This window comes from Archocentrus centrarchus, chromosome 23 (assembly GCF_007364275.1).
Source record: "Archocentrus centrarchus isolate MPI-CPG fArcCen1 chromosome 23, fArcCen1, whole genome shotgun sequence".
Lineage (NCBI taxonomy): Eukaryota > Metazoa > Chordata > Actinopteri > Cichliformes > Cichlidae > Archocentrus > Archocentrus centrarchus.
The window spans coordinates 21,928,258-21,953,010 of record NC_044368.1 but is presented as its reverse complement, the minus strand read 5'-3'; the positions used below and the strand labels follow the sequence as shown (position 1 = coordinate 21,953,010).

The 24,753-nt window shown below is 42.3% G+C and overlaps 2 protein-coding genes across 2 annotated transcripts; both read right to left on the bottom strand.

The window, feature by feature from the left end:
• Positions 1 to 2,902: 2,902 nt before the first annotated feature.
• Positions 2,903 to 6,386, bottom strand: LOC115773646 (angiopoietin-related protein 5-like). Its single transcript, XM_030720496.1, has 7 exons — positions 6,239 to 6,386; positions 4,999 to 5,079; positions 4,872 to 4,899; positions 4,687 to 4,778; positions 4,113 to 4,230; positions 3,785 to 3,970; positions 2,903 to 3,429 (listed from the first exon to the last, which is right to left on the bottom strand). The coding sequence occupies exons 1-7, from the start codon at positions 6,242 to 6,244 to the stop codon at positions 3,131 to 3,133; spliced, it is 810 nt and encodes a 269-aa protein (XP_030576356.1). The 5' UTR covers positions 6,245 to 6,386; the 3' UTR covers positions 2,903 to 3,130.
• Positions 6,387 to 8,258: 1,872 nt separating this feature from the next.
• On the bottom strand, positions 8,259 to 17,686 carry LOC115773629 (NACHT, LRR and PYD domains-containing protein 3-like). Its single transcript, XM_030720473.1, has 11 exons — positions 17,419 to 17,686; positions 17,290 to 17,313; positions 15,203 to 16,955; positions 14,849 to 15,022; positions 14,467 to 14,640; positions 14,211 to 14,384; positions 12,089 to 12,262; positions 11,761 to 11,931; positions 11,451 to 11,612; positions 10,999 to 11,045; positions 8,259 to 9,564 (listed from the first exon to the last, which is right to left on the bottom strand). The coding sequence occupies exons 1-11, from the start codon at positions 17,684 to 17,686 to the stop codon at positions 9,032 to 9,034; spliced, it is 3,654 nt and encodes a 1,217-aa protein (XP_030576333.1). The 3' UTR covers positions 8,259 to 9,031.
• Positions 17,687 to 24,753: the final 7,067 nt, after the last annotated feature.

Here is a 24,753-nt window from a genome sequence, read left to right as displayed (position 1 = left end):
GGTACTAAAATGCTGTCATTCATTACTGTTCTCGAATAGAAAGATTGTAATCCTTTGTTAGCGTTTGTGAGCAAAAGCTAATATTTGAAAACTTTGTTTCTGGACAGATTTCAAACTAGTTATTAATGACACAACAGCAGCAGACAAGAAAGGCATGAGACCAGTGTCCCGTGTCACAATTTTAAGGACGTAACTAGATGAGCACCAAACTGTAATGTCTTCTCATTTTCATGCTCCACTTCTCCACCTAGTGCCTACATGGGACTGTATCCTGTAACTGACCTGCATCTCTGTGCCTTTCTGTGGGAGCTTTGTTGCATTCTAAGTGAATATCTAGTTCTTGTGATTAAGTAAAATAATAACCTCAGCAAATTTCCAGCATAGTTCTGCTCAACTATCAACTAGAAACAAGTCTAACCAAAGAAATAAATGGACTAATTCACTGAGTGAATGAATGGCTCTTTAATGTCCACAGGGTGGCAGTGCAGGCCTCTGTGCTTTCAGTGATACTGCTTTAAAACTGAATTCTGTGAAAAATTGTTGGATAGTTAAGATTTTAGCTGTGTGACTGAACTGAACATTCATGTTTAGGACAGTGAACTCCATGTGCAATCAGCAGCTGATTGATTATTTTGGAAAGGCTTCTTAGATTGTCTGCTTTACTGGCTTTATACAAAAATCATCGTATTGTGCCGTGACAATAAAGATATCTCACTGCATATTTATTCAGTCAGCAGTGGCAGAGCATGCAAGTGGAGTGAAACGTTCCTTTAGTTGCTACCCATGACTGTTTGCAATTTTTTTTAATCTCTTGACCCAGTGGATGATGATCACCAGCAAACTTGTTCGGAATAAATCCAGCTTACAATTTAGTCACATCCTCAACAAGCAGAGTTTCAGAAACTGGAAGATGGTACCTTTCAGTGCAGCCTTGTTTTTCTTATGACCCTGAGGTCACCCTGAGGTCACCCTCCAGGGCGATTTTCTTATGTGGACAAGGAAAACGAAGTTTTTTTGTCTTTTGCATTTCAAAGGTGCCCCTTTATTGCCTTTGTTTACATCAGACTGTGCTCTGTGGTTTTTCTTTAACTCATTCATTTTTTTAACCTGCTGTAACAAGACTGCAGAATGGGGATCTTGAATGCATAGCTAAGGGGACTCAGGACCAGCTGTTCATGTGCAGGCCTACATATGCATGATAGCTACAACAGTAGGTTCAACAAAATAAATGTTCATATTGATCTAGTTTGTTTTTTTTTTTGTCATTGCCACTGGGAGACACTGATGATGGGCAAAATAGCCATATGTGGTTACTGAGCTGCAGGTTCAAGACCCCTGAAGCAGTGTTGTCAGTTTTTCCCACCTAAGCTGAATTTAGGTAATCTCACTCAGTAAATAGAATCTTAAAATAATAATAATAATAATAATAATAATTGAGATATAATGATAAATATCCCCCACCCCCACACCAGCACACCACCACCAACAGCCTGAACTGTTGATACAAGGCAGGATGGATCCATGCTTTCATATTTATGCTGAATTCGGACCCTACCATCCAAATGTTCATCAGCCAAAGCAATGTTTTTCCAATGTAGGAGTGGCACCCAGTGTGGTCTTCTGCTGCTGTCAGCCATCTGCTTCAAGGCTGAACATGTTACGCACTCAGAGATGCTCTTCTTCATACCTTGTTTGTAACAAATGGCTATTTGAGTTACTGTGACACTCTGACCTCTGGCATCAAGAAGGCATTTGTGCCCAGAGAACTGCTCTTGGTTTTTTTTAACTATTATCTGTAAACAAAAGCACACACAAATGAACCAGATCATTATCAAAAACAAGAGAGAATAGGTGAGAATGAAAAGGGAAGACAGAAAAAAGGAATGCCTATAATAACTTCAGAAATTTCCCACTCAGGTCATTCACACAGGTAATGTGGCATACACACACCTTTGAAAAAGTGTCTCCATGGTCATGAAGCTTCGTTTAAGCTTTCCTTTGGAGTGATCAATCCTGGCATCACAACTCAGATTCTCTGGCTTGTACTAGAACCACTGCTCACCTGTACGGAGGTCAGTGTAGTTGCACACAGGCCGCTGGGTCGGACGCAAACATACGTTACAGGTAGTAATTTCACTGATGGAGCCTGAGCGGAAGAGGCTCTTGAAGTAAATCCTGTCAGGGTGTTTTTTGGTCAGCCTGCGCAGCACTGTGACTGCCTCACTGGGGTGAACCAGTGTCACCTGGGAGGACAAAGAACGACATTCCTATGTGTGTATTTGTATTTCCTATGTGGACTCATATATAGCACAGATAAAGTCGTGATCAGCTGTGAAAAGCTTGTATTAATAACATCATGATTACTGCTTATGACAACAGCAAAGGGTTGAATATAGACTTGTAAACCACAGCTTGGTCCATGATGTATATACATATATAGTGATCATCTTCCCAGTATTATTATGGTTTCAATTCCTTGGGCAAACAGGTGGAACTAGATGCTATAACCTCTTTTGACCAGCCACCTATCTCACACGGTGATATGACCCTTTATAGTTTACCCAAATGTTTAAAATGGGACATTATACTATTTCATGAAAAAATGTTAGTTCAATTTGATGGCAGCCTCTCAAAAGAGTCAGTATGGGGGCAACAAAATACCAGAAAAATAAGTGGTACTAACAAAAAAGAGCCAGAGGAACATTTTGCAATAATTAAGCTAATTTTTAACATGTCAGGAAACACAATTAGGTATAAAAAGAAGTACAGAAGCAGGGAAAAAACTGCAGATGTAAAAAATGGCATCTACAAATTTTGGAACAATTTCACAATAATAATTAACTGCCACAGCCTACCTATTATTCATATTGTTGTTGATCATGTCCATCCCTTTATGACCACAGTGTGCCCATCTTTTGAGGGCTGCTTCCAGCAGGATAGTGCACCATGTCAAAAGCTCAGATAATCTGATAATAATGACTGAGCACTAGCATCACACTGGTTTCCATGTTTCCAACAGACATCATTTTATTTTATATCTCAGTTTTTTACACATCAGTTACTTTTCTGAAATATTTAAAGCATTAGAATAAACATCAGCATAACACTTCATGATCAGAGCAGGTTTCTTTCACACTGACTTGATCATCATTCTCGAGGCCTTGGCTGAGTATGGTGCAGGCGGTTTCCAGGTGCGCCAGTGGAGGCCCGAAGCCCAACCTATTTGTTCACCGGCGGGATGCCAGTCACCGTTTAGATTGGCAGACCCACACTTGCTGTACCACCACCCGCCACCCTCTCTGAAGGTACATTGTGTTTCAGCAAGGTCACCAAAGATGCAGGGGGAGCAGCCATCATTATCACGGTCAGTGGTGCTGAAGCCATAGTGATTCTGATCAGTGCCTTTATAGGTACCACGGATGGCATCGCCTTTGGACAGAGTGGAAAACAGTTCAAGGAAATCTGGATTTTAGAATTCAGAGAGTTTCTTTACAGTACAGAAGAATTAAAAAAACTACGCAGCATTGTGATTATACAGTTACATTTAGCTTCAGTTTGTAAACATTAGCCACTACAAGCTACTTTCATTCTAATCCTTAAAGGCAGAGGACACATGTTATTTTTTTTCTTTCAAAATCTACATAGTTTGACTAAAGCTGCCACTCAAATCACAAGTAAGATGATCTTTGAGGGGCTGGACTGCTTTATATTCACATTAGTACTGACAGCAGATGCTGGAGTCAGTACTCAAATTGATGAGACTTCATATTTCTGGCTTTAGTACCTGCATTTCCTCTGTATTTCCCAACATGTAGTTTGAAAGCAGTTTTCTCATTTCCCAGTCTAAAGTTTTTGTACTCAGCGAAAGCAGTGCCGCCTTCATGGTCCCACAGATCCACCCTCATCGTCCACTTTTTGGACTTGTCCTTAGTAAGATAAAAAATCTTCCTCAGACCGAGCCAGTGGTCCTCTGAGAGAGTCAAAGCACAAAGAAAAGCTTTTATGTTTTTCTGTCAGATGCATTCTTCACAACTTTTCAAGCTATTTCCCATTTTTTACCTTTCTAGGATTATATAAGACCACATCATAATCATAATAATTGATGTATTTACGTGTCTGGTTCCCAAAGCCATTTGTGTAAGCTGCCCATTGTCTGTGGAAAGAAACTGCTCCTCCACTTCGTTTCTGAAACACCGTCCAGCCTCCATCCGCACGCATCTCACAGTAAACCTGAGCAGGAAGTTGATGCAACACACGTTAAGAAATCCATCTGCTGCTGCTTCTGCTTTTTATCTAAGGAGAAATCATTTCATCGATAAATTGTGTTCAAAGTTTATAGTGCTGCTTTTGTTTAGGTAAGAAATTTTCTGGTGTTCTAATCAGCAGTATTACACACAATACTGTGATACATCAGAGACTATAATAGCTGTATCCAGTAACATTTCTATTATAATGTTGGTTGGTGAGTAAATTAATTAAAACTAGGTGCAGTAAACATTAAACTATTTAACTTTTGTCAGACATGAGCAGGTAGTTGCTGAACAATGCGTCAGTGAGTATTTGCACACTGTCTGGTACACCATTAAACACTCAGCTACTGCAATCTTATGAGCAGGACTTTGTTATTATTTCTCAGCTTTAGCAAACCAAAACCATGCTTGTAATTGACAGTGGCTCTACTGATACCTTAAACTTGGCCTTGACTCCAGCTGGCTGGATCACATAAACACCACTGGCTGCTTGCGGTGAGAGCGTCTTAATCTGTGTGCAGTCTGTTCCTGAGGAGTAACACCACAAAAGAATAACAAGAAGAGGATGACTAAGACTCAATATAACACACTTATCTGAATAATAAACAACACGATCCATACCTTGAGGAGCAACTGCTTTCTGCTGGCTCTAGCAATGCAAGAGAAACAGTTTTAAAGTGAGGGTTACTCTTGTGTAAATATTCAATTTAAAATGCTTTGACACCACTGAGGTTTTTGTAGTTCTTACTTTTACGCCAGCCTGCTCCGTGCAGCTCGACAGAAATGCCAGGATGAGTCCACAATACACAACCACACTCTTCATTTTGACCTGAGTTTAAAAGGGACAAAATTAGAGCTGCAACGATTCATCGAGTAACTCAATTAATTTAAAAAAACCTTTGACACAAATTTTTTCTTCATGTTTCATTCGTCATGCAATCCTGCAGTTTGTTAACAAGAGGACCGATAACACAACAGCAGCAGTGACAATGATGCCATCATAGATTAATATGGATTTGTCAATACTCACAGCAAAGAAGAGATTTAGATTAATATAAATGTAAATAAAATATTTCATTTATATATATACAAATAAAAGCTTTTTTGTAGGCCATTAAAACTCTGAGCCCCTGACCTGGGGCTGTTGGGTTGGACACTGAATTATTATTATTATTATTATTATTATTATTATTATTATTATTATTATTATTATTATTATTAACCTTAGTTATTAATATAACTACACCATTAGAATGTCTCTTTTCTGAAGCAGGAAGTGTTGCATCAAAGCACAGGACAAACCTCGCCTCTGAGATTGCTGAAATTCTTGTTTTGCAATCACCACATGCTCCTTTAGAGGCTCACAGACACACACTGACTTGTTTACTGCCACACTTAAACACACAGACACACACACAAAAACACACGGACATGAACACACACCAAACCTACCTCACCCAGGAGATACAACACTGTCAGGACTCTACTGATGTAAGACAGCATTCCCAGAACACAGAGTAAGGCTATTTCATGCCTTAGTTTAGGTTGTATGTATTATTGACATTATTGATTTATTTTTGCATTTAAGAAAAGGCAAAAATAAAAAATATATGATTTTCTAATATAATATGGTACATAAATCCACTGAAGGGGTTTAGTTTTTGACAGATGTTGTATGCAGTCAGACTTTTATAAAAATTGCAGTTTCTAAAATGAAAAATCAACAAGCAGATTCCTGTGTCAAGATAAAAATATTTCTTATCCAATTACTCAATTAATCAATGGAATAATCAATAGATTACTCGATTACTAAAACAACTGATAGTTGCAGCCCTAGACAAGATTGTCTTAACAGAAAGCACCAGGCAGTATATGTTCAAGTGAAAACTGCAGTTAACTCCGCTCTCGGGAGAAGACTGACTGCTAAGAGTAATCCTGCCTTTTAATGTTTTTTTAATAGTCAACCATTTCTTTCTCCAAGCACGTACCTGCATGTTAGATGAACCTTGTACTCCAGCTCAAGGTCCACAACAGAAGCAGTGCCTTTATCCACCGGCTAAACTACCACACCCACTCCACTGGTGTAACAAATGCGTCAAGTCCTGCCAGGTCAGGCTGAGTGTGACGAGTGAAATCTGATGCAGTCATCTAACGAGAATTATACTTTTTGCTGAAACAGCCTGTTTCACTGATATTACACAACTTTCACAGGGGTCATTTCTCAGACTTTTCTGGCTGCAGCTCTCAGTAGTCCATGGGGCCAGAGGCCAAAATTTCACTTTTTGGTCCATCTCAGGGTTGCAAAACTTAACCATAATTTTTGAAAAGTTACATGTCTGTAGATTATATTTTGGTATGATAGCCCTTCTAAAGTTGTAGCTTAGTCACACTTATCAGCTCATGAAGTTAACAACCCCTTAAGAAAAATTTAGTTTTTTGACACTGTGTATATCTGGTTTAGGCTCATGATACAGACATTTATCAAAGGTCTAGAATATAGTGTTTGGTATCATTTTAAAGGGAACCCTCGTGGCTTTCATTTGAGCAAGGCTTTGGATCTCTCTGACCAACACAGAGGTCAGTAGAGCTCTTTAAACCACAAATAATACAAATTTTCCCATAATTTTTACCTAAACTAAATATTTATTTTAGCCCTGTGGCATCCAGGGACATCAGGGACACAAGAGTCAATAGGACTCTAAGGATTCAGGAAATGTATAATATACCCACACCGTCTCTTTGTGGGAGGTGATTATGAGCCATATTTACAGTGTGAGCCATACAGGTTTAGGCCAGAACATTTAATGGTTTTGTGTGTGTGTGTGTGTGTGTGTGTGTGTGTGTGTGTGTGTGTGATGGTTCAGTCACATGAGTGAAAATAGGATGGGAACCTCCCTAGGGAAAAAATTGTGATTACCTTAAATGTTTTTGCTATCAAAGACTGATTGACTGATTATAGACAGTTGTGGCAACCAACCGCTTGCCCAGTGGTTGAGCATGCAACTCCTTCAACCATTACCCTGTACTATGTACAGTGTACATCATGCTGGTCCCCATCTTTGAAGCAGCCATTTCAAAGGCAACAAAATTGCAAGTTCATTGCACACTGCAGCAATAATTTTGGTCGTGCTGCTGTCTCCACCCAGTTTTCCCCAGTGTGACTGTAGCATAGAAACCACAAAGATCATCCTGCTTGACAACATATTGACATTTATCACAGATACACAAGGGATATATGGTGTGCCTTCTAAGTGCTTTATCCACTGCCAAAATTATTTATTACTGTAAAGTTGTGGAAATTCATAAACAAAAGTAAGCTAATTGTTTTTGACCATGTTCCTGAGCTCAATTTGTGGAGATTTCATGTCAACACAATTAAAGGTTGCAAAGACATTTTACTTCAAACTGGATGTCACACCCGGCAGCCACCAAAGCCATTGTGAACTATGAATAAGTGTGGAAGATTTGGTGCCAAACCATCAGGCACATGAATAAATTCCACTCAGTGACTAAAACATTCAATCTGGTGATTGCACTAAATGAAATGTTAGATGATTGCTTAAAAACTGTTAGAATTCATTCTTTCAGTTTCATATACTGTATATTTACATAAAATTCATTCGCAAATAATGACACAAGAGTCTCTGGCGATCAACAATATCTGTGCAAAAATATGCATTTAAGGCAAAAATACAGTTGTTGCTGATGATGTCAGGCAAGAAAGTTCACATCACTTGCTGCCTGAGTGAATAAACTGAGCAACTGGCTTACACAAACAGTGACTTTATCGCTGTGTAACTGGAACTGGTCCAACCTCTACAAACATCCTTGGAATGTTGCTTCAACCTGTTTTTTATAATGAACAAGCTAGACAGACACACACACACACACACACACACACACACACACACACCCACACACCCACACACACCCAAAGTGAGACAGTGGTGAGTGGAGCAGATAATAATGATTAAATATATCTTACTATGATGATCATTGCATGTGTCTTTATGTAATCGCCACCTTAACAGGTGGGCCAATCTCAACAAAACTTTGCATGAACATTGTCACACCTTTCCTTTTTTAAAATTTATTATAAATCCCAATTCTTTTGATTTTCATATTCATCGTCCCCCTGTGAATCTGATGTTACATTCTCTATTTGCATTTGTTACACGTTCAGCGTACGTCGCCTCTACGTAACTTAATGGTCACCTAAATTTGTATCCACAATGAAATTTTGAAGGTGGCAAAAGTCACAAGCTGAAGAATGTGAAAAAGCGCCACAGGCCTGGCTAGTAATGCTAAATAACGAAATGCTGTTGGTTTGTACTGTAAGTCCCACCAGCATCACATTATTTCTTTTGTTTACTTTGACATTTAACATTCATTAACTTAGCTAGTAGAGCAGCCTGGTGTGTCCTGCTGGCTGGAGTCACAGGTGGGACATCGGGCGTAGATTTGTTACTGCAGCTAGCAGGCTGAAAACTAGCAGTTACAGTATTAACACTTCAGAATTAGTCGGCTTGGTTTGGGGTATTGTTACTGAAATAAACATGGTCTTTGCCATGTTTATTTCAGTAAAATCTAAAACCATTAAAATCTAAAGCCACACAGGCTGCTGCTTTACACTTTTTGTATTTTAGGCTAAATACTACTTCACTATTAGCACAATATTAAAACACAATTCCCTCCATCAAAATGCTTGTTTGGGCTTATTTGTCCAAACTGACCCACACTCAGCATCCATCACTTGCTGCGCTTGAGCTCCTGCCTCCCCATCACTGTACAATTATTACAGAGCAGTCGTCTCCCTCCATCCCAAACCCGGAGTAGAGGGGTTCAGTGAAGTTGCCGTAGAATGTGTGAATGTGTCTGAGGGTCCCAGAGAACACACTATAGAAGGACAGGGTGCCTCCTGGCCAGTCCAGAAAGACTCCAACCCTATTGGAATGAAAAGGAGGTGCTGGTATTTCCAGTTTATGGTTGTCGTGCTCAGCGGTGTAGTGATCTTCAGAGCAATACAGACTCCAGGACTGGTCTGTGTAGCCAAAACCAGAGAGGTGATAGCCCGCCCTCCGACTGATTCCCCTCTTTGCCACAGCAATCTCCACCCAGCGTCCTCGCCACTCCACCTCCCAGTAATGACGCTGGGAGAGGCCTTGTTGGCAAAGCACCTGGGAGACACTCTCAAACCTCTCAGGGTGATCCGGGTGCTCCTGTCTCTCCCTGACCCATGTCACCTGCTGTCCACCATCATGCAGAAAGAGAGACTTGGAAGCTGTATTTTTGTCGAACGTCAGCATGGTTGGATCTGAGTGAAACACAAATATGGCATTTTCAGCATCTTTAATCATCATTACCAAGTCATGTGATGACCACGGCTCATTTTCTGATTGTGTATGTAATAAACTTCAAGACCTCAGTGTTGACTTTAAATCACTGTCAGTTTATAGTTATAATATGTGATCAATTTTCAGTAACTTAATGCTCACAAATTGCCACTAGGTGGTGCTTTGGGGCAAAGAAAATATAAAGAAGGGGAAAGAATGCACTAAAAACCAGATTCATAACTACAGAATCAACTTTTTTTTTTAAATTCTGCCTCCTGCTGGACAAATAACAGAGCAACCAGGCACATAGTTGTGGCATATATTAATGTAGATGTTTTAAGCCTCCTTGTCACTAAGTTTTGGTTGTAATTTACCTGCTTGCTGTTTACCATTGTTACACAAACAAGCTTGATAAAATGATACAAAAGAGGAATTTATATTAAAATATATGAATATTGTAAAATAACAGTTGGACTACAATGTTTGCAGGCGACACTGTGATCTGTAGTGAGAGCAGGGAGCAGGTGGAAAAGAGCCTGGAGAGGTGGAGGTATGCTCTGAAGAGAAGAGGAATGAAAGTGAGTAGAACCAATACAGAATACTTATGTGTTAATGAGAGGGAGACAGGTAGTGAAGGTGGATACGTTTTATATCTGTGGTCAACTGTCCAAAGCAATGGACAAGAGACATGAAGAAGAGAGTGTCATGGGTGATTTGTGACAGAAGGATAGGAGCAAGTGTGAAAAGTAAGCTTTACAAGCAGTTACAGTGTTTGAGGTGACATGGCCTCCAAGTTACCCAGATCTTAATCCACATCTGTGGGATGTGCTGGGCAAACAAGTACTTTCCATGGAGACCCCACATCACAATTTACAGGACTTAAAGGATCTCTCACTAACATCTTGATGCAGATTCTACAGCACACCCTCAGTGGAGTCCATGCCTCAACAGGTCAGGGCTGTTTTAGCAGCAAACGGGGACCGAAACAATATTAGGCAGGTGGTCATGATGTTATGCTTGATCAATGTATGATGTATGGTTTGGCACTGTCAAAAAGACAGGAGGCGGAGCTGGTGATGGCCAGAGTTGAGAAGATTAGAAGATTAGAAATGAGTACATCAGAGGGACAGCTCAGGTTGAGCGGTTTAGAGACAAAGTTAGAGATGGTTTGGACATGTACAGAGGAGGAATAGTAAGGATGTTGAATCTAGAGCTGCAAGGCAGGAGGAAAAGATGAAGACCACAGAGAAAATTCATCGATGTAGTGAAGGAGGACATGCAGAGGGTTGGTGTGACAGAGGTGGATGCCAGGGATAGGGTGAGATGGTGGCAAATGGTCCACTGTGGTTACACCTGAAGGGAGCAGCCATAATGAGAAGAAGATGTAACATAATAGTTTAAGGTATATAACTTACAGTTTTTCAGTGTTGATTTCAAGAAACATTCTGCATTAGGTTCCACACTGCAGATAGAATGATATATGATAAACATTAATCAATAATAGACATAATGAAATTAAGAATTCCAAATTCTACATATTTTATGGAATTTAAAATATATTAGTCTGCTATAAAGCATGACTATGATGTTGCATGGCACTTCTGTCTGTTTATCTGCCAGACAAATGCATGGAACTAAAAAATTCAAATAAAGGGAACTTGATCAAATTAAACTTTGAACCAGGAAGTATGTTTTAAGAAATGTCCCTGTCATTGAGCCATCTTGTATTGTAATCATGTATATTGTAATGTATTTTTGTTTTAATGTGTTTTTACCTTTATTGTATTGTTGATACTAAAGAACCAATGTGGAACCAGCAGATACTGAATCCCATGAACCACTAAATGTAACTAAGCCATTGTTTTACCTAAGTTTTTTAAGTTTGCCCCCATGAACAGAGATTAGCTTCACCCCGGAGTCCTGCAGGTAGTTGTAGCTCAGGTCCAACTCCCTCAGGTGGGAGGAGTTGGAGCTAAGTGCTGAAACCAAATGAGTACAGCCCACTTCTGTGACTCCACAGAATGACAGCCTATAAAGGTAGAGTATTCACATTTAATTCAATTTTAGATGCTTTCAGAGATTGCTTTTGTATTTTTTGTATATTATTAATATTCAGGGTAGCCATTATTAATAAAGGAAGCAACAATTATGTTATTTTTGATTGAAAGCCATCTTACTTTAATGTCTCCAGTGTACAGCTTGGTTTTGAAAGGCCATCAGAGAGCAGCTTCACCTCTAAGTCCTGCAGGTCATTCCCACTCAGATCAAGCTCCTTCAGGTGAGAGCTGTCAGAACTGAGGACTGAGGCAACATCTCCACAGCATTTCTGGAGACTGCATTCGTCTAATCTGCAGGTAATAGTATATTGTGTGTAACTGGTGTACTCCACAAAGTTAAAAACTATAGGCTGAACTAAACTATTTCTTCATAGCTATAGACAGCTATTTTATTACACTCATGCAGGCCGCTATATTTGTTATGTCCATTGATCCTGAGTGACCTGACCTTAAAGTCTTGAGTTTACAGTGCTGACTTCGGAGTCCAGAGCAAAGCAGCTGGAAATCTGGACCGTGCAGGTTGTTTCCGCTCAGGTCCAGTTCTGTGAGGTGCTTGGAGTCGGAGGTGAGACCCCAGCCAATGGGATCACAGCATTTCTGTGTCAGGCTGCACCAACTGAGTCTGACAAGTGGTCATAGTGATGTTATTTAGACATATAATAAAGTCATTTTAACAGGCAAACATATGGAAAGCACATTTGCTGTTTTAATCATGCTGTAATTCTTTTAGATATTAATTTAAATTTTGGCATGATTTTGATCATTAAGGCCAGTAGCATCCTCTTGGACTGAAAGATGAAGCCAATACAAAAGTGCCAGAAACTGAAGTTTATTGAATGGCCACTTGAGGTTGATGCCAAAATCAAATCATTTTCCATAGGCTGCAGTGTTAATGTGCCTATCCTTCCTGTCAACAGAGTTTGGGGTGTTTCAGGTCAAGACAATTAACTGACAATTATCATGTCTTGCTGTGTATTTAATTGTGCTTGCAGGCTTTCCACGAGGTCTCAACTCCACTTTTGTTGACAGGAAAATACTGTAGGCCTATTTCTGTTCAAGGTTTGCATGAAAATGAATTAAATACATTTTAGCATAAATTTAGTGATGTCTCTATATAATTAGTTCAATTCAAGTAATCAAGCACATGGTCTGCAATAATTGTATTATTGTAGGGTCTTTACTTTGCAATATAAAGCACTTTGATGTGACTGTTAAAATTGAACTGAATTGAATTGAACTGAATCGAATTTTTGCAGAATTCTTTTGGTATCTAACTTCTGCACAAACTGTTTGCCTCCTGGGCTACAAAATCCTGTCTTATCTTCACCATTGGGTTCCTAACTGTCTGTAATTTGGTGCTTGGTAGTTGCAGTTCTACGATAAACTATGCAATGCTGAGGGGACATCAGAGCTGGATGATATGATATGGAAGAAGAAGAAAAAAGTGTCAGACTTCTGCAACATGAGACTGCCACAACATGAAACTGCATAATAACAGAACCAGAGGCCTGTCCTACAATGTAGAATTTGGGCAAATTCTGTCTTCTTTTTTTTTTTACATCCCTTCCTGGCACAAACCCAAAGAAAATGAATGGGGCATCTTTTGCATGTTAGGCAAACCACTACACTATGGAGTCCTCTTATGCACATCTAAATATTAATTAAGCACCTAGAGGTGACTGTTTGTTGTGATTTGGTGCTATATCAATAAAACTGAATTGAATTGACTTGAATTAATTTGATGCAATAACAGTTATAATGCATTAGATTCTCTCGTGTCTTAATGATAGAGCTGTGATACTCTGTTAACTTACATACTCAGCATTTTTGCTGGATTACTTTCCGGGCTCTGAATAAACTTTATTAATGTATTTTTGGTCAGTAAGTCTTTTCCAGTCTTACTGCCCAAAGTGTTTAAAGCACACACACATCCATACAACACTTTTAATACTGTAACTTACTGTACAGTGCCTTACCCGTCATAGACACTGACTTGTCTGTAGCTGCTGTGTTGCTTTCGGTCTGTATTATTGCCTCCGCCACAGAGCTTATGTTTTTGATAGCGTTTGTGTCAAAAATTGATAAAAAGTGTTGTAATGTAGAAACTATCATTCTTACAAGTGTGGTGTGTACTGTCAACACAGAAAGTACACTGTAAAGTTTTCAAACATTGCTTGACATTTGACAAACATCTTAAAGTACATTTAAAAAGAACAAAGAAAACAAAATGAATAAATACTGCACAGAGAGTGAGCTGCCTTGGGAGAGATTTGCACTCTTGGAGTGCTTCTTGTGTGTTGTGTCTTCATATTTTTCTAATACTGTAGCTTTATCTACCATCTACCTTATTTGCATGTGTGTGATTGGTTGGATGCTTCCAATGCCAACCCTTTCATGTGACTGCACTTGTAGCTAGATTGACAAACGTGTCCAGTTAACAACCACCTTCATGTGGCAGCTTAGCCTGATTGCTGATGTTAGGGTGAGTAAAGCCAGATAAAGGAAATAAATTCTGGGTGTTTGTTGAACTTATTTTGTAGTGCAGGGCCCAGTGCTGAGGTTACACTTACCTGAGAGTTTCTAGTCTACACTGTGGATTTCTCAGTCCAGCAGCTAGCAGAGATACACCTGAATCCTTCAAGCTGTTATTACTCAGATCAAGAGTTTTAAGCAGTGATGAGCCTGAGTTTAAAACTGAAGCCAAATCTGCACAGCAATCCTCTCTTAGCTTGCACCGATTTAACCTGCAAAATCGTATTCATTAATTTCCCCCCTGAAAACATTAATTGTGATTACATTTTAAAAAGTAGTTAAAGTGTGTCAGACCTCAGAGTTTCCAGTTTGCAATGATGGCTGCACATCCCCACACAGAGAGCCTTCAGGTGTGTGCTCTGGAAGTCATTAGCACTCAGGTCAAGGTCTTTGAGTTGGGTAAACTCTGTGCTGACAGCAACAGCCAGTGCTTCACAGCAGTCTCCTTGGAGCTGACACTTTTTTAGTCTAAGAAACGCAAACAGAGTTATTGTACTACAGCAAGTAAAGGAATTAGCAAGATAGCAAGGGGTCTGTAGACAGTACAATTCAACAGCACTTATGAGAGCAAATAATAGTAAACACAGACCACAAGTCTTTTGACCACAAGAAGTTTTTTTCTATTTGCAGAGACATGTTGTGCATTATACAATTTCCAAAACACTGTTAACAAAACCTTAAACTCTTCAATTTGCAATGTGGACTATTTAATCCAGCCGAAAGCAGCTTCACCCCCGAATCCCTCAGCTTGTTCTCACTCAGGTCTAGAACTGTTAAATGAGAGGAGGTCGAGCTTAGTGCGGAAGCCAAAGATTTACAGCAGTTCTCAGTGAGGTTGCAGCAATTTAGCCTGGAAGACAAAAGTAACAGATTTCTGTTTGTGAAATTTTATTTTATTTTTGAATAATAAAGCAATCAGGCAAAAATCCAAGAATACCTGTATTGTTACAGAGAAATGAAATTTGTTTGAGGTTTGGAGAGTCACTGAAAACAACAAGCAAGAAGAACAATATCATGTGGGTAAACTCACAGAGCACGTTTGGAGGAAGTGATGACCGTGAGCAGCTTCACCATTCCCTCCTCTGATCTTATATACTTCTTTAGATCAAACTCTTCTTTGGTTGTCTCTGATATCATCAGATCAAACGTCAGTGCTGACCACTGGGCTGGAGACATCTTTTTGGCATTAAGCCTTCCAGAGCTCACAAAACTCTGAACCTCCTGCACTAAAGCTTCCTCTTTGAGCTCACTCAGACAGTGGAACAGGTTGAGCTTGGCTTCTGCTTCTTCATTGATCTTTTCCTTGATGAACTGGATTGTTCTCACCACATCTTCTTCGCCTTCTGCATCCAAATCCAGTATCTTACAGAGAAGCTCCTGGTTTGATTTCAGTGAGAGTCCCAGAAGGAAGCGGAGGACGAGGTCCCAGCGGCCATCTGGACTCTCTAAGGCTTTTTCAATGGCAGTTTTATGAAAATTGAATACAGACTTGGAGAGCCATCTTGTGAAAATCCTTTTTAGGTATCCAAGGAAAACATTTTCCTTTCTTTGCATGTACGAGTAATGGGCATGCACAGCTGCTAGAAATTCCTGGATGGTCAAATGTACGAAGCTAAAAACTTTTCGTCTCCTTTCTCCTTCCATCATGAAGATCTCTGTGCAAACGCCTGAGTAGATGGTTGCCTCAGTGACATCCATGCCACATTCTTTCAGGTCAGCCTCATAGAAGATCAATTTTCCTTTCTCCAGCTGGCGGAATGCCAGTTCTCCTAGCTTCAAAACAACATTGTCACTTTTCAGTTGATAGTGTCCTTCAACCATTCTGTCAGTCTGGCAGATAAGCAGATATGTATACATCTCAGTCAGAGTGTTGGGTATGACTCCTGTCATATTGTTCTGCACCAGTTTCTTCATCACCGTAACAGTGATCCAGCAGAAAACTGGTATTTGGCACATGATGTATAGACTTCTTGATGATTTCACATGGTTGATGACCTTGAGGGCAAGGCTGTCATTGTGTAAACTTCTCTTAAAGTATTCCTCCCGCTGGTCATTACCAAAGCCCTTCACCTCTGTCCACTGATCAATGTACTTTCGAGGGATCCGGTTGGCTGCCGCAGGTCTGGAGGTAATCCAGATGAGTGCATTGCCGAGCAAATCTCCAGTGATGAGATTTGTGATGAGCACATCGAGCAAGGCCGGCTCAGTTTCATCTCTCAAAACTTTGTTTTCTTTGAAATTCAAGGGCAGAAGAGTCTCATCGAGGCCATCAAAGATGAAGAGGACTTTGCAATCTGTTCCCAGCTTCTCAAGAGGTTTGATCGCTGGAAAGAACTGATGGATGAGTTGCATTAGGCTGTAGTCCTTCTCACCTATGATGGTATTTAGTTCACGGAAAGGCAGTGGGAAGAGGAAGGCAATGTCTGTATTTTCCTCTCCTTCTGCCCAGCTTAGTGTAAACCTCTGTGCACAGACTGTTTTACCCATTCCAGGAATACCCAAGGTAAGCACTGTTCTGATTCGCTTGTTTTGGTTGAGTGTGGGTGTGAAAATATCAGTAGCTTTGATGGATTTTTCATCTACTGACACATGTGCTGACCTCTGCTGTCTGACCTCATGCTCTTCACTAAAGCTTCCCCAGGCTCCTTCAATCATGTGCAGTTCTGTGTAGATTTTCTTTAGGTAAACCGTTTCCCCCTCATCTGCATTCCCCTCATAAATGTTTTGATACTTTTCCTTCAGAGTTGATTTCAGTTTTTCTTGGATTGTTTGGTGGCCAACTTCTGCTCAAAGAATAAATAAAAAGCTTACATTGAAATCTTGCCTCTATAAATGGGTATATATAAGTTAACATTATCATGTGGCTATCCTTTATAGCAGGGGTAGGGAACTCCAGGCCTCGAGAGCCAGTGTCCTGCAGGTTTTAGATGTGTCCCTGATCCAGCACACCTGAATCACATATAGAAGTCATTAGCAGGAATCTGGAGAACTTGACTGCAGACTGAGGAGGTAATTCAGTCATTTGAGTCAGGTGTGCTGGATCAGGGACACATCTAAAACCTGCAGGACACTGGCTCTCGAGGCCTGGAGTTCCCTACCCCTGCTTTATAGTCTTACCTTTGTCTGCATGATTGCAAGAAACTGATAAAAAAAACAGGAAAGAGAAGAGAGAGCTGTTATGAGACCAAGCTGTTTCGCGTTTTAGAATCTAAACAGTCAAGTTTGTACTTGCAAAATTTCTTTAACCTTTACTGTACCCCTCCTTTAGTTTTTCAGCCCACAGTTTGAGGTTCATCTTTAACAGTATGTCCTCAGTGACAGTAACAGCGCCATCGTAGCTGTACGTCTGCACCAGCAGATCCACAGTGCCTGTCCTGTCCACCCCATCAACCCGAGACTTTGGGATATGCGTGTATCCCTCAGAGACATTAGTAAGGAACCACTGGAATTTCCTGAGCTCTTTGTCGACCAGTTCTTCCAAAATACCAAGAAGCAGCTCCGGAACACAGGCCATAGTTACAGGTCATATGATCAGCCACACAGCTTGATTTTGTGTGTCTATCCTCTGCTTGATGCAAGATTCAAATGCAGCAGGACTTTCAGATCCTGCTGAGGTCATGTAATTGTAACAGGCCCCGTTACAGCGGGCGTGCAGACAGATTACACTCCTGTAAAACAGGAGAAATAATGAGCAGAAGAAAACGTGCTGCCGTTCGCCTGGTCAGTCTTGCCAGAATTTATTCACAAAAAATAAACATCTGTTTCTTTTGTCACTTACTTCAGCCACAATTCTGTTTCTTCACTGTTCAGTCCATTAACAATGTTGACATTTAAGGGCACATACCAATACAAATAAGATTAAAAGAAAGAAAGAAAAATATACTTTTCACATGAACAAAAATAGAAAAGAATGCATTTCATCATGTTAAATGACCAATTATAAAGGAAGTATCTTAAATCCCTTTTCAGATAATGTACTTTTAACATTTGTTGACAATGCCCACATTAGCTTTCTGGCTTTGTATTGTAGCGATTCTCTTAGTTAGAGAGCGTGTTGATGTTGTGGGATTTCGGACTGTTCGGGAGGTTCGTGAAGGCAGCATGGAGAGAGAGAAAAGACCGAGAGCTTGCCTGTGTGTGTGTGTTGCTGTTCCGTTGTTGTAGTCGTGGTTGGCGTGGCTGTGGCCTACAGCAGCCGTTTTTCTGGTAATAAAGACGACCTTTGTTGTGAACATCGCCGACTGTGGAAGTGTGTTTACAACGTTACATTGGTGTCAGAAGTGGGATCCTGCACAGCGGACCTATACGCCAACAAAACAAGGGGGAGATGCATGTCCCAATCACGCTGGTGCTCTGCAGTGAGGATGGCCAGCTGTTTCGCCAGGGTCCTGTTGAAGCGCTCGACGAGCCCATCACTCTGCGGGTGTAACGGTGATTGGGACATGCATCTCCCCCTTGTTTTGTTGGCGTATAGGTCCGCTGTGCAGGATCCCACTTCTGACACCAATGTAACGTTGTAAACACACTTCCACAGTCGGCGATGTTCACAACAAAGGTCGTCTTTATTACCAGAAAAACGGCTGCTGTAGGCCACAGCCACGCCAACCACGACTACAACAACGGAACAGCAACACACACACACAGGCAAGCTCTCGGTCTTTTCTCTCTCTCCATGCTGCCTTCACGAACCTCCCGAACAGTCCGAAATCCCACAACATCAACACGCTCTCTAACTAAGAGAATCGCTACATTGCCCCCCCTCACTAAATCCCTCGCCCCGAGGGATCCCGTACAAAGTCTCTGAGGTGACCTTGTGTGGGTGTACAGCCCGAGGAGGAAGAAAGGCCGGTGCCCTAAGCTGGACTGCCACTGGGTGGGGCCTTGTGTAGTGGTAGAGAAGCTGGGGGAAGTGGTGTACAGGGTTCAGCTGCCGACTAGGGGGAGACGAGTGGCCCTTCATAGAGACAGGCTGGCTCCATATAAGGGTGATGTGCGCCCGGTCCAGTCGACCCCCCTGAGAAATGAAACAGCCACAGCCCCAGACTCACTGACTGTGCCCCCTTCTACTGCCCCACAGCTTCCTCCACTTTTGCACCCCATCCCAGATCAAAAGCAGGGTGCTGCAGGACAGCAGACACAGCCCCAAGTGTCGTCTACAAGGGGGCTGCAGAGGCAGAGAAGACCCCCAGGTCACCTCAGAGACTTTGTACGGGATCCCTCGGGGCGAGGGATTTAGTGAGGGGGGGCAATGTAGCGATTCTCTTAGTTAGAGAGCGTGTTGATGTTGTGGGATTTCGGACTGTTCGGGAGGTTCGTGAAGGCAGCATGGAGAGAGAGAAAAGACCGAGAGCTTGCCTGTGTGTGTGTGTTGCTGTTCCGTTGTTGTAGTCGTGGTTGGCGTGGCTGTGGCCTACAGCAGCCGTTTTTCTGGTAATAAAGACGACCTTTGTTGTGAACATCGCCGACTGTGGAAGTGTGTTTACAACGTTACAGTATGTTCTCAGGTAAGTTAGCTCCTGACAGTATTCAAATGGCAATCTTATTAAGGACCTCAGACCGGCTTAACATATCTTACAAACGTACTACACATAAAGACTTAAAACAGAAAACTAAGTAGACAGGAACTGTTAACATGACTGGATTGGAGCCTTATGAGAGAGCGGGAGCATGTGATCAAGAATAACAGTGTCTGCCATTGCCCACGTTCCTAGCCTTTAGCTGTTAGCTCAGTGTGGCAGACCTGGAGTAGCTCAAGCACTTCAGAGTCAAATACATTACACATTATAACATTACCTTACAACACAGCATGAAACACCACAGGATCAACGTCGTAGTGTTTATCTATCAGTTTGTTTGTGCTTCTGAAAACATTACTGACCTGTAAAACAGGAGAAATAATGAGCAGAAGAAAACGTGCTGCCGTTCGCCTGGTCAGTCTTGCCAGGATGACAAGCTTACGCCAGCTAAGGCAACTCCTTTCCGGCAGGCATTCTGCTGCCCTCTACTGTCCATAGTGACACACAGTCGCTTGCAGCACAGCGCTTGGGAGACTTATTAAATCTCATGTTATTTGTACACAAACCGTGTGAAAGATACAAGATTTTATACATATAATCAAACTTAATTCACAAATGTGACCACATATTCGTGTGGGTCACACGCTCCCTGACAATTAAAAATGGCTCCTGACATTAACAAAAATATACCCAAAAACTCAACTCCTTCCTGTCTTTTTAACACTTGAACTCATTCCCACAAGAACACTTTTCGAACTTAGCACTTAGGACTTAAGGTAGTTTGGTCTCTATATGTGTGTGTGTATCAGTATGGGTTTGTGTATGGCATGGTAGTGTGAGGGAGTGCCTGGCATGGGATGTAATGTGGTATAGGGATGTGTGGCATCCCCCAAACTGGTAGGGCTTGTATTGTACAGAGTCCTGCAGGGGTGAATAACCTGTGTGGCTGGTAGGATGGCTGGCCAAGGGACTCGTTTGTGAGGGTCTGGGGTGGCCTCATGTCCCTGGTGGATTTCCTGATCGGAGCCTCCGGAGGAATCACAGGTTGGTTATTAGCACTGTCATTTAAAACACATACATTTTCACTTTCATCCGGTAGCGCTGAACCAGCAGCTAGGTAGTCCTCCTCAGTTAGTGTTTCAATTTGTTCTTGTTCAACTTCTCGTTCACATGAGGTGTCTCTGGGTTGCTCTTGTGCCCCATCTCCTGATGGTATTATGTGTCTGCATTGCTCAGGTGCCCTTTGGACCCCCTCTGGGTCCCTCTGGGGCCTACGAGTTGGTTTCTGTGTTTGATGCTGAGTTGGTGGTGATACTCTCAGCCAGTACTGTACTCTGGGTGCTTCATCAGCAGAGTTTTCACTGTCACTGTCTTCAGTTGTTTCTCCCCATTCCTGTCTTTCCACTGGATGACCCCTTTTCTTTCGTTTCTCTCCAGGTGGCAGTAGGTTCTTCTGCAGGTCAGGTAAGTTGACAGGTAGGTCATTTACTAGGTGTAGGAGATTTCTGTGGAGGATACGGATTTTAGCACTCCCTGTCTCCGGACACACTTTGTAAATGGGACTGTCGCTCACTTGCTCTTTGATGACATACACAGGTTGTTCCCAGTAAGACCGCAGTTTTCCAGGGCCCCCTCTCTCACTCATGTTGCGGACTAGGACCCTATCCCCAGGTTGGAGAATAACTGTGTTCTGTGTGTGACGATCATAATACTTCTTACCTCTTGCGCTGGACTGCTGACTGTTTTCAGCCGCAATACGGTAAGCCTCTTTCATTCGCAAAGCCCACTTTTTAGCATAGCCCTGCGGTGTTTCAGTCTGATCTCTGGTTAACAGGCCAAATATTAAGTCTACTGGAAGACGGGGGTGGTGACCAAACATGAGGTAGTGGGGTGAAAAGCCTGTCGCTTCGTGTCTGGTGCAGTTATAAGCGTGTATTACCTTAGGTAAGTGTGCTTTCCAGTTACTCTTTTCCTCCTCTCCCAGTGTCCTTAGCATTTGCAGCAATGTCCTATTAAATCTCTCAGCCGGGTTTCCTTGGGGGTGGTACGGTGTTGTCCTGGAGTGGGCAACTCCAGCCAGGCGTTGTAGGGTCGCAAATAGATCATTTTCAAATTCCCGGCCTTGGTCATGGTGTAGCCTGCCTGGAAACCCAAAACGAGGGATGAAAGTCATTAAATATCTTTTCTGCAGCCGTTCTGCCTGACTTGTTTTTTGTGGGGTAAGCCTGAGCAAACCTGGTGAAGTGATCAATGACCACCAGAATGTACTCATAGCCTCTCTTGCTGACCTCCAGATGCATATAGTCAATCGACACAAGTTCAAGTGGAGCAGAAGTAGTGATACATCCCATTGGGGCTCTGATGTGCTTAACTGGTTTCTTTTGCTTAATGCAAGGGCATTTTCTGGTCACATAGGCCTCGATGTCCCTCTTCATGAAAGGCCAGTAGAACCGGTCTCGTGCCAAGTGAATGACCCTCTCTGCCCCAACATGGCCCATGTTATCATGGAGCTGCTTAAGCACCAGGGGATGATATTGTGATGGTAGCACTAGCTGCTTTCGCTGACCTGCAGTGCGGTGTAACAGCTGGTTTTCCATGTGAAGTTATCCCCCCTCATGCATGAGCTTTCTCACAGGGCCGTTGGCTCTCCTTCTGTCCTCGTTGGATATTACTGACTTTGTTTCTTTTAGCTTAATGAGTTCGCTGATTACAGGGTCTTCTCTTTGGGATCTCACCAGATCATTATGGCCGACTGCAAATGGCGACACATTCACAGGTGGCTCTGGGCATGTCAGGCTCAGGGCAGCAACGTAAGCAACATCTTTTCTCTTCGCAAGCTCACAGCCCCCCCCATGTAGCCTGAATAGCCTCTTTTGTGAGCTCTTCAGTACACCTCGTGAGATAGGTATCAATGTCAAGTGGGAACCGAGAGAGTGTGTCAGCATCTACATTCACCTTCCCCGGTCTGTATCAGACATCAAACCTGAAGTCTGCTAGCTCCCCTACCCATCGGTGGCCTACTGCATTCAGCTTTGCGGTACTCATTACATACGTGAGGGGGTTATTGTCTGTATAGACTGTAAAGTGGGGTGCATAAAACAAGTAATCTCTGAATTTCTCACATATTGCCCACTTCAAGGCAAGAAACTCAAGTTTCCCTGAATGCAGATTGTAATTTTTCTCAGCAGGAGACAAAGTTCTCGAGCCATAAGCGATGACTCTCATTCTCCCATTCTGTCGCTGATACAACACTGCACCGAGCCCTTGCTCAGAGGCGTCAGTGTGGAGCACAAATGGGAGTTCAAAGTCTGGATACGCCAGTACAGGTGGGTGTGAAAGGGTGTCGATCAGCTGCTCAAGGCTTCTCTGGGGCTCATCAGCCCACAAGACAGGTGTCCTTGATGGTAACTGAGCTCCCTTTCCCCTCTTAGTCTTTGCATTCATTGCTGAAGGGCTTGTTTTCCCTTTTAACAGCTCATAAATGGGCTGTGCAATGCTAGAAAAGTTTTGAATGTATGTCCTCCAGTAACTCAGGAACCCAAGTAACTTTCGTACTTCACCGACCGTGTTGGGCCTTTTCTCTTTCAGCAGCTTGATGGCATCAATATCTTTTGGGTCAATCCTGGCACCATCGGATGAGACAAGCCTCCCCACATACCTGACCTCCCGCCTGAACAGCTCACATTTTGTCGGTCGAAGTTTGACACCATGGGACTGTAAAGCCCTCAGGACTTGACGTACTCCCTCAACATGCTCAGTGAAAGATTTTGAATAGCAGAGGACGTCATCAAGGTAAGGGATACAGCAGTTGTCTCGAAGAGAATCTAACATCTCCTCCATGCTGCGCTGAAAAGCAGCTGGGGCGTTAGAGAGCCCAAATGGGATCCTCACCCATTCATAGAGACCCCAAGGAGTGATAAATGCTGTCATGTGTCTGGAGCCTTCTGCCATGTAGCCCTGGTGATAGGCTTTGCCTTGGTCCAGGATGCTGAACCAGCTGTGGCCCCCTAGTGTGTCTATGAGGTCCTGAATGCGAGGCAATGGGTGGCGGTCTGGCACTGTCTTTTGGTTTAAAAGTCTGTAGTCAATACACAACCTCAAGGTACCATCCTTTTTCCTGACACAGACTACCGGAGCTACATATGGTGACCTCGACTTAACTATCCACCCTTTGGCAAGAAGGTCTTGTATATATTCTTTAACTTCTCTGTAAAGGGGCTTGGGCACTGCAGCATATGTACGCTGTACTGGGATGTTATCCTTTAGGTTTATTGACATTTGCAGACTCGGGATACACCCTATGTCCCCATCATCACGAGCAAAAGCCCCTGACTCCTCATATAGCATTTGCTTCACCTCTCCCTGTTGCGCCTCACTTAGGTGACTAACATCCACTGGTGGGTGCCACAGTGTACGTGTGGACGGGCCACCATTCGGACTCTGAGGTGAGAAAGCGCTGACCGTATTGGTCTGAGCTTGGTTTTTGCTCACTGGCTGTGTCTATTACGCCATCAATGGCTTCAATAGTACCCAGGACTGTGGAACTGGGCAGGACCACGATGTTTTTAGAATGGTTGGACACAGGTACCTTAATAAAGGGCCTCTCAGTCTGCTGAACTTCCATTAACCCCTCTCCAATACTCAATGCTGTGAGTGGTGTGGTTTCAAGGTTGGGTTCAAACAACACAAGTGAATTGGAGTCGCTAACATCTGCTGGTACCCTACATTTAATGTAAGCTACTGTACCAGGACTAATAGTGATTTCTTTCCTGCCCACTTTTACAGTGGCATTTTGTTCTCTCGTTGTTTGCTTTGTCTGTATGAAATTCACAATGGCCTCTGCCTTGACACTGTCAATCTCCAAGGCACCAGTGAGCAGGCTGACAAGGATGGACATAACTTTAGGTCTGCTCTCATTACTCTTAATGAGTTCCTGGATGACATTAAAACCAACTAATGGTCTCTCTAGCTCCAGTCGGCTCACAAGGAAGGGCACTCTAATGGAAAGGTCTGGATCATGGTTGCCTTGCAGGTTTACAACCACTTCCATCCACCCGTCATACGG